Source organism: Cibotium barometz, chromosome 54, assembly GCF_041138505.1.
Source record: "Cibotium barometz isolate CiBa-2024 chromosome 54, ASM4113850v1, whole genome shotgun sequence".
Taxonomy (NCBI): domain Eukaryota; kingdom Viridiplantae; phylum Streptophyta; class Polypodiopsida; order Cyatheales; family Cibotiaceae; genus Cibotium; species Cibotium barometz.
Genome location: NC_141099.1, coordinates 10,430,576 through 10,441,488, shown reverse-complemented (window position 1 = coordinate 10,441,488; position 10,913 = coordinate 10,430,576). Strand labels below are relative to the sequence as shown.

Sequence of the window (10,913 nt, the reverse complement as noted above, 5' to 3'; positions counted from 1 at the left end):
GTATCCATGAAGAGGAAGACTTGAAAGTTAATTCTTATGATGGTTTTTTGACACTAAGAAACATAGGACATGTGGGGCTTGTGAGAAATGTAAACTTTGCCATTCGTCGCACTCTCCCATGCAACAAGTCCAATCTTCACAAAGACAACAAGGTGTAGGCCCATTACAAAATGTAAAAAATGTATGCACATGTTAGCAAGTTTCATTAAGGTTAAACTTTGTAAGAAATTTATTAGAATAATCTATTCCTAATTATTAATTATCAAACTTATTGCTAATAAGCTCACTTAAATGGTGGAGAGTGATATAAAAGGATACCATGTAAGGTCCCAAATAATTAACATAGTAGAATAAATATTGTGACATATTGAATAAAGTGCCAAAATAAGAGGATTTTGAGTAAAATAAATAAAAAATCTAATATGAACAAGTCCTACAAATGTACTCATGGCTATCACAATTTGATTGGTCTAGATAGCTCCTCAAATGAGCAAGTTATGGTTGAAAGAGATGGACATGGAAGCTGCCTCAAATAAAGTCCGAATGAGCAAGTTATGGTCAAAACAAAATGGGTATGAACATTTCCTCTTAAGTGGGATAAACATGATAATGGTTAAAAGAAAATGGGTATGGAAGAGTTCTGCCTCTTAAGTGGGATAAATAAGATAATGGTGCTATTGGACCCTTGCTTTCTAGAAATCCTACCTTGTGGAGGGACCTAGAATAATGGGTTGAAGGAACTTCAGAACCACAAGTTAAACTAGGACATGAACTAGAGATTGAAACATGATGAGGACAAAAGTGAGTAGCTATTTGTTATTGAAAATATACTTAGTTCTAGGAGTGTAGACACACCAAATTTAGGTGATATATGGTATATCAATTCTGATGCATCAAACTACATGACTAGTGCGATGGTGAGTGGTTTAGAGAATTGAGAGATTTGGAAAAATCAAGCCATGTAGAAACATGTGATTCTACAACACACCCTATTGTGCATGCTTGTAAAGTTCCTTTATCTATGCACAATGGAAAATGAAATACCTTGTTGATGTCACCTTGTTGTTGATATGATTCATGCACCAAAGATAACAAAGAACCTAGATTTTATTGGGTCAAATGACTAAATCAGGTTTGCAACAAGCAAGGTTTAACCTTCATGCCTGCTACGTAGAAGATTTCAATAACTAGTTCTACTTGGTTCCAAGGAAAAGCAGAGTGAGTAGAATATTTACATTAGATATAAGAATCCATTAAGTAAAGCATGGGATATTGCCATATGGTAAAAATGTGATTGCAAACATGGTATAATGCATAAGATGGTATTTTCAATAAATGCAATAGACATGGTCCAAATGTGATTGCAAACATGGTATTTTGAATAAAGGCATTAGATATACCAATATTGAGCAGTTCACTAAAGAATATCACCAAAGGTACAAGGGACCCAGCAACATTTTTACTGACACTATGGGTCCCCGGCTAGTAATAATAAAAGTGTCATATCCAAGAAGTTGCATAATGACACTTTTAGAGAAACAAGTTATGTTACTAAACGATATATAAAAGAAGATAAATTTCGGGAGTAGCATGCTGAACAACGTCCCAAAGACTTTCTTTCATAAGATGGCACTTGATTTTGATTTGCCAAGTATGAAAGTTGGACCCATTGAATTTGTTGATAGACATGAGAGAATGAGTAGAAGAGGCCATGTGGGAAGGTCTTACCTCTTGCTAAAATGCAAGGGCAGTGTCTAATCCCGTACAAAGATAGAGTGTAGACTGAAGAAGATAGATAAGAGGTTAACTTAGCATGAAAAGAGAGCATATGAATGACTGAGATAAAATGAAAGCATCATTCCTCCACTTTTTAAAACGCAGGTCTGCTGGACAGCATTTGGGGCCACTTCATTTTGCGACAGCCTTCCAAATGGTATGTCTAGCTAACCCGCAAGACTAATCAGCAAAATAGAATTGTAGTGAAGATTGAAGAGTTCTATTACAAACCGGTTTGTAGAAGAACATTTCTTGTAGAGATCAATGTTCTCGCCCTCTTCGTTCTGCATCTCGAATCCATGTCAAAATCTCCGGCTCCTTCTCCACGATGGTGTTGCTTCAGGGGCTATGAGCTTGAGGCCGGGAGATCAAGAAGCGCATAGGGTTTCGATTAGATGGCTTTTTGCAAAAAAGATATGAATGCGGACACAGAATAGCAGAGATTAGGGTTTGTGCAGAAGAAAAAAAGAGGTTGTCATGGTCTTGAACCACGAATCAGATAAAGACCAGTGTAAAAGTGCCTGCGCGACCACAGCAAGGAATATCTTAGCCTTGGGCGGCTGTCACTTGAACCAAAGAAAGTTGGCTCGTGGAAGCCACTCTGTCGCTTATTCAAGCTCGCGAGTCACAAGACGAAGGCGCTGCTGATTGATATGACGAGCTGCAGAACTGAAACGCTGGCACGCTACTTGAGAGCTACGCAGAAGGGATGTAAGATGAGCTAGGGCTGAAAGGGAAGCTAGGTGGAGACCTGCTCTGATACCATGTTAGAAACATGGTGAGCTAGACTAAAGTTGGAAACTGAAGTGAAAGAAGACAAAGACACACTGAGATACTTTCATTGATGTGACCCCTTGAATATATAGGGGAAAAGTACAAGAGCTGAGCATGAGTGCATATGGGATAAATCCCTGAGTGCCACATGGCATATACTGAGATGACCAAGACTAAAAGTACTCGTAGTGAGCATTTAGTAAAAGTACTCCTAGTGAGCACTTAGTTCCAATAGTATACAATGCAGTGGGCCCATAGCTCTGAGTACAACTTGTGCTCCCAATTTCAAAGAATATGAAGAGAGAGGTCCGTGAATAAAAATAATAAGAGACAAGTCCATTAAAAAATTTCATCAGTTTTAAGCTTTAGATTTTGTTTGTTCCTAATGAAAGCATTTATTGGACCACCCCTTTATACCAAGTCCTTTTCACATCTATATATCTATATCTAAATCTCTCTTTTGTATCTATATATCTATACCTCCATCTACACACACACACACACACACAATATTGCAAGATGTGCCATGTGGAAGGGAAGAGAAATTTTAGGGTTTTTAAATTTTGGGATTTCTTTAATCATAACTTGGAACCTAAGGGATTTTTGGGGAGAAAGGAGCATTTAAAACATTAATGTCACTTTAGTGCATTTGAGCATTTCAAGTTTTTGAATTTATCTAGAGTGTATTGCATGTTTGTATTGCAACTAACTACTAACTTACTTTGCACATTTTGTTTTGTAGGCAGGTTGCAGGTTTTGTAGGTGAGAGCTCCAACCTCCATGACTACTATATTTTTTATTAGATAAGAGAATAGAAGCTATACATGTAAGGCTATGTGCTTTTGTTTGTAGTTGCTTAGGGTGTTGTTTCTCACAATCAGCCTTACTTTTGTTTGTAGGTTGCTCAAGGTGACCTTCCTCACACAATGAGCCTTGCTTTCTCTTTTGTTTGTAGGTTGCTCAAGGTGACCTTCCTCACACAATGAGCCTTGCTTTCTCTGGTATTAATGCTGGTAGAAAATAGGTAGTGTTTAGACTAAGTTATTTTCAATGCAGATTCAAGGATCCAATATAAAAATAAGATAATGTTGAATTGTGTGTTTTTTTTACAGGTTCTAGGGTCGCTCTTGTTCACAATCCCCCCAAGCCTAGAATTTGAAGAGCGCCCCTATTTTTTATTTTGAAGGGCTTTTCTTTAACTAGCTTTTCTTTATGAAGAGATTGGAAGGGCATATAACTAAATTTCCTAAAACCTTTCCCTTGCTTTGAAAGGTATTTGTGTTTTCACCCTGGTTTTGACCCCTTTGGAAGGGAACTTGAACCTTCAAATTCGAGCCTTGAGATTCCCCCTTGCTCTCTCGTGTAGCTGATTATTATTAAAGTTTTTTTTTTTTAATCTCTCTCAGGTGCTATAACAGAATGCTTCCATGGCTATAGATCCAGCTCTATCATTGCCCCCTTCGTTAGCTGTGGACAGTGGCACTATCACCTCTCTCGCGCTCATGTTGGGCTCCAATCGGCTGAGAGGGCCTTACTGCCATTTTCATGTCAATAAAGCCTTGAATCGGCTGAGAGGGCCTTACTGCCATTTTCATGTAAATAAAGCCTATATTGTATGCAATATTTTTGCCATCTACATGGGTTGATGCAGCCCATGCCAACAAAACATTTAGTCTATCTTAATCCTATGTTAATAAAAATAAAGTACCTCGGAGTTCTCACCTATACAATTCATGGCAACTTGCTTCCAAAAACAAAATGTTCAACATGCAGAGTACTTTTTTCCCCCCAAAAAAAACTTGAAATAAGTTGGCGTAATATAATCCTGCAAATTTAAAACTGGAAAACTTGAAATGCTCTAATGCACTGAAGTGGATTAAATGCCTTAAATACTCTTTTAGGTTCCAAAAAAATCCCCCAAAATTTTAAAACCCCCCAAAATTATCTTGGCCTGCCATGTGGCACACCTCCTTCCCTCCCTTAAGAAGATATAGAGATATAGAGAAGGCTAGATGCATCAGGGTAGTTACATTGTTGGTTACAAAGTGGTTACACTAGACAAGTTTCCAATGGCTTTATGCTTATAAGCATGTGTATGGATGGTAGGTGTCTATATGACATATATGCATGACATGCATATATGACATACCATGCATGACATGCATGGTATGCATATATGGTGGAAACCATGCTATAACATCTTGCAGTGCCTTCTCTCAAACACCCTAATTTCAATTGCTTGCTTGCTCATCCTCATGATATATGGCAGCGTCATATTATACCCATTTTTTAGTTTGTGTTTGGCCCCTCTAACTGTTTTGAGTCTTGACTATTATAGCAAGCATGTAGTCATAGTGGCCACTTGGTTAACATGTGATTAAGTTCCTCTTCCTTGTAATTAAACTCTAATCATAACCCTCTAACAATTTAAGTTTAATCATTGGCTACTTGCAATTATGTATGCCGAATACATAATCTAGGGAAGGGTATTGTATTGATCCCATTTACAACTTTGGAATAAGCATCTATTTTGCACAAAAGGTAACCAAATCCTAGCCATGGCTCTTTTTCTTACCCTTTTAACACTTATTCTTTTGAATACTATGGATGCTACATACCCTTGGTATATAAGCTATGTCCACAATGTACACAACATATTAAAGGACTACTTTTCTTGGGAAACATGCGAATAAGAATGGGCACTCAATGTATTAAATCACATGCATATATCAATGGCCAATAGCTAAGCGCATTAATTGCATGACTATATAGAAAACACCATGCCATGCATTGAGACAATAAAATAATATACAAAAAGTTAGGGTCATCAATTCTCAATGGTGTATAACACCCTTATAAGTCTTTTTTGTCACTTGTCTCAAAGAAAACCTAGGATGAAGTTTCTGTATCTTGAAATTCTAGATTTGGATAAAAAAATTCATTAACATGGATCATAATTAGAGCTTATAAAGCCTACATATACCCAATGAAAGGACATGATTCTACCTTAATTTTTTAATTGAATAGATGAAGTTATCAACATATGTATGAAGAGTGATATATGCATTTTGTATTGGATCTCGAAATAATGACAAAGTAGTACACAGATCTTGTCTTAATACGGTGTATACATTGTTTTTCAATATGGTTGTGTTTTGATTTGGATAATATATTTACTTGATTCACACACACACACACACACACACACACACTCAAAAAACACACAATAGAGAAAATGGATGGAAGCTAGGAGGAGGTGCACTTACTATTCTAGGAGGGGTTGGGGTTGGGGCTTAAGTGAGGATATTATTCGAATCATAGTGAGTAAAGGTAGTGTCAAGGGAGTTTGCCAATGTGTTCACATATCCTCACCCTAAGGATTTGGGTGAATATATATACCCTCCTTAAAAGAATTATGCTTGCATTATGCCCACAATTTCTAAGTTGTCATGTCTATAAAAACATGGCCTAACATGTTTAATGCCCCAAAAGTGAAATAGAGTAGGTTTAGTACTAATTTATGTAATACGAAATTGGGGGCAATATCACATGTGGCATGACAAATGTTGTTTCTACTTTGATTTTAAAAAGCATGCATATTTATTGGCAAATATCATGCGTTCCCTACATAAGAACTAAGGGAGCCACCCCTTCCATGAGGATTGAGTGAGGCACCCTGGAGATGCTGGAGAGGTTTTATGGTGATCTAGTACTTTAGAGAGAATGTGAGATGGCACATGGAAGTTTTGGTAGAGCTAGAATTTGGGAGAGTAAGTTGGTAGAGCTAGAAGTTGGGAGAGTAAGTTGGTAGAGCTAGAAGTTGGGTGAGTAAGGTTTTTGGAAGTTGGGTGAGTTAGAGGTGTTGAGACATTCTACTTTACTCACGTTATCTGTGAATATGAAATTTAAGATTTTTACGCAAGCATGCTCCCATCTTAAGCATGAGGTAATATCTATACCACCATATATATATATATATTATTGCAAGATGTGCCATGTGGCAGCCATGAGATTTTTTTAGGGTTTTTAAATTTTGGGCATTCTTTAAATCATAACTTGGCACCTAAGGGATTTTTGGGAAGAAAGGAGCATTTAAAAAATTAAAGCCACTTTAGTGCATTTGAGCATTTCAAGTTTTTGAATTTGAATTTATCTAGGGTGTATCACATGTTTGTATTGCAACCAACTACTAACTTACTTTGCACATTTTGTTTTGTAGGTAGGTTGCAGGTTTTGTAGGTGAGAGCTCCAAGCTCCATGGCTACTATATTTTTTATTAGATAAGAGAATATAAGCTATACATGTATGGCTACGTGCTTTCGTTTATAGGTTGCTTAGGGTGTTGGGCTCCTTACTGCCTTGAATCACTATTTTCACTGCAGGCTTGAATCGCGATATTTTTCCCATCTGAATGGGTTGATGCAGCCCATGCGAATAAAACATTTAATCTATCTTAGTCCTACTTTAATTAAAAATTAAGTAGCTTGGAGCTCTCACCTATATAATACATGGAACTTGCTTACAAAAGCAAAATGTGTAACATGCAGAGTACTTTTTTCCTCAAAAAACTAGAAATAAGTTGGTGCTATATAATCATGCAAATTTGAAATTCAAAAACTTGACATGCTTTAATGCATTAAAGTGGCTTAAATGCCTTAAATAATCTTTTAGATTCCCCAAAAAATCCCCCAAAATTTAAAACCCCCCCAAAATTTTCTTGGCTTGCCATGTGGCACACCTCCCTCCCTCCCTTAAGAAGATATAGAGATATAGAGAAGGCTAGATGCATCAAGGTAGTTACATTGTTGGTTACAAAGTGGTTGCACTACACAAGTGTTAATCAATGGATTTATGCTTATAAGCATGTGTATGGATGGTGGGTGCCTATATGACATATATGCATGACATGCATGGTATGCATATATAGTGGAAACCATGCTCAAACATCTTTGAATGCCTTCTCTCAAACACCCTAATTCAAATTTCTTGCTCGCTCATCCTAATGATATTTGGTAGGGTCATATTATACCCATTTTTTAGATTCTTTTTGGCCCCTCTAACTATTTTGACTATTATAACAAGCATGTAGTCATGGTGGCCCCTTGGTTAACCTATGATTCAGTTCCTCTTCCTTGTAATTAAACTCAAATCATAAGCCTCTAACCAAAGTTTAATCATTAGCTACTTGCAATTTCATATATTGCCAAATTATATTTTTGCCACATACATAATTTAGGCAACGGCTTACTAAAGTATTGCAATGATCCCATTTACAACTTTGGAATAAGCATCTATGTCACACAAATGGTAACTAAAATCCTAGATATGGCTCTTTTTCTTACCCTTTTAACACTTATTCTTTGAATACTATGGAATTCGATGCTACATACCCTTGGTATGTAAGCTATGTCCACCATGTATGCTATGTATTAAAGGTCTACTTTTCTTGCGAAACATGTGAATGAGAACGGGCACTCAATGTATTAAATCACATGCCTATGTCAATGGCCCATAGCTAAGTGGATTAATTGCATGACTACATAGAAAACACCATGCCATGCATTGTAGACAATAAAATACTATATAAAAAGTTAGGCTCGTCAGTTCTCAATGGTGTATAACACCCTTATAAGTCTTTTTTATCACTTGTCTCAAAGAAAACCTAGGATCAAGTTTTTGTATCTTGAAATTCTAGATTTGGATAAAAAAATATTCCTTAACATGGATCATAATTAGTGCTTATAAAGCCTACTTATACCCAATACAAATACTTGATTCTAACTCCATTTTTTAATCAGATAGATCAAGTTATCAACATATGTAAAAAGAGTGCAATATGCATTTTGTATTGGATCTCTAAATAATGACAAAGTAGTACGCACATCTTGTCTTAATACGGTGTATACATTGTTTTTCAATATGGTTGTGTTTTGATTTGGATAATATATTTACTTCACACACACACACACTCAAAAAACACACAATAGAGCAAATGGATGGAAGCTAGGAGGAGGTGCACTTACTATTCTAGGAGGGGTTGGGGTTGGTGCTTAAGTGAGGATATATTATTTGAATCATAGTGAGTAAAGGTAGTGTCAAGGGAGTTTGCCAATGTGTTCACATATCCTCACCCTAAGGATTTGGGTGAATATATATATCCTTAAAAGGATTATGCTTGCACTATGCCCACAATTTCTAAGTTGTCATGTCTATAAAAACATGGCCTAACATGTTTAATGCCCCAAAAGTGCAATAGAGTAGGTTTACATTAGTACTAACTAATGTAATACAAAATTTGGGGCAGTATCACGTGGCATGACAAATGTTGTTTCTACTTTGATTTTAAAAAGCATGCATATTAATTGGCAAATATCATGGGCTCCCTACATAAGAACTAAGAGAGGCACCCCTTCCATGAGGATTGTGTGAGGCGCCCTGGAGATGTTAGAGAGGTTTTATGGTGATCTAGAACTTTAGAGAGAATATGAGATGGCACATGGAAGTTGGTAGAACTAGAAGTTGGGAGAGTAGGGTGTTTGGAGGTTGGTAGAAGTTGGGTGAGTTAGAGGTGTTGAGACATCCTACTTCTTTAGTCAAAATATCTATGAATATGAAATTTAAGAATTTTAAGCAAGCATCTTCCTTCCTACAGGAAAGGCATATGAGGGGAGCACCTGTTTGTCCCTATGCGGCCATGGTGGAGGGTTTTTTTTTTTTTTAAGGGAAGGAATGGAGGAGATGAGGTTGAGGCGGGCAGACCAACACTTAGGTCTTTCCACTCAATGGATTGATTAAGGCTCTGGCTACACGGCCAATGTTAATGACTGTAGCTGAGCTCCATGCAATGGCGACTCTTGTAGCACTTGTAATCTCATGGATCACAATCAGCGCTTCTAGCGGTTTTCTGAGCTAGCTGCAGCTATGGGCGATCAACAGGCGGCCGAGTTTCAATGGAAGGGAAAGCTTACTGCAGTGCTTGCAGCCCCTCTGGAGAGAGTATGGGCGTTGGCATCGGATTGCTGTGGATTGCCCCAATGGATGCCTATGGTGGAAGCCTGCGAGCGAGTGGAAGGAGAAGATGGCAAACCAGGCTTTGTTCGCTTTCTGAGCGGTGAAATGTTCCCTCGTTTGGGTGGAGAGAAATCGTGGATCAAAGAGAAGCTGTTGCTTATGGATCCCATTGACAACAAGTATGCATACTCCATGGAAGATGGCAATATTGGGCTCTCTGGTTATGTTAACACCGTGCAATTTTTTGACTTTGGGGAGGGCACCACCCTCGTGCATTGGCATTTTGAACTGGATCCCGTCCCCGGTGCCATCAAGGAGGCCATCATCGACTACCTTGCTTTCTTGTATAAAAGCTCCCTCAAAAGGCTTGAACTTGCAGCTTCATCTCAAGCCATTGTATCACAAGATGAGTTAATCCACCAGCCTTCAGTCGACCAGCAACAGCAAGATAAAGCAAACTGACCACTTCTGGTGACACTAGCAGGAGCCAGGAGCCATGGTTACACTAGGAGGAGAAATGGCCACCACCTTCATGAATGGTCCTTTGCTAAAAGGGGGATAACCATTTCTACACATGGTGCCCACAATCATTTTCTTGATGATGAGGATGAGGCTTTTCAAACCTTAAACACCAATCACAAACACCCCTTTTACATCATATTCAATGTGCTCTTTCTATATTGTAATTGAAATATCCATAATCTATGTGCGTGTTGTGGTGATGGGAACTTGGGGGGTGCTATGTGCACACACAAATACGCATCAAGAGGCCTTTTTCATTACTTTTATTAAATGTACCTTCAAAAGAAGACTACCATTATTGGTATTGTACCTTCAAAAGAAGACTACCATTATTGGTATTGTAGGTTTATATTAGTCCCATAGATTAAATATGTCCAATATGTTATCTCTCTTCAACCTAGAAAGCAAGAGTGCATAGAGAGATATATATATACTTAAATACTAGATTAAGATATTATGCAACATGCTTGTCTTAGTTATTTCATCAATAACAGTCCAAGGTTAACGTTTTCAAGGTTTTAGATTGAATGACAAAGAGTATTGAAACGCAGAGGCTACACACAATCCTCCTTTGGTGGATGCTTGCACCACTCCTTTGGTGGGCACTCTTTCAGTAACTTTCCAAGAGATCTTCATCAACATTAATTTTCCTCTTGATAGTTCTTTGGTGTTACCGATTCATCTTGTATGATCTTACATGGCACACCTTGTACCCCCTAGTGCTCAACATTGTCTCATCAAATTGTAGGGCGGCCAAGTGTCGACACGTTTATACATTAGCAGGTACATCATGATAAACCTTATTTTACCAATATAACAAAGATAGCATA

At 37.7% G+C, this 10,913-nt stretch overlaps 1 protein-coding gene across 1 annotated transcript; it reads left to right on the top strand.

The window, feature by feature from the left end:
* Positions 1–9,471: 9,471 nt before the first annotated feature.
* Positions 9,472–10,023, top strand: LOC147607845 (lachrymatory-factor synthase-like). The gene has a single exon (XM_086790114.1). It carries the CDS (start codon positions 9,472–9,474, stop codon positions 10,021–10,023), a length of 552 nt encoding a protein of 183 aa, XP_086646240.1.
* Positions 10,024–10,913: the final 890 nt, after the last annotated feature.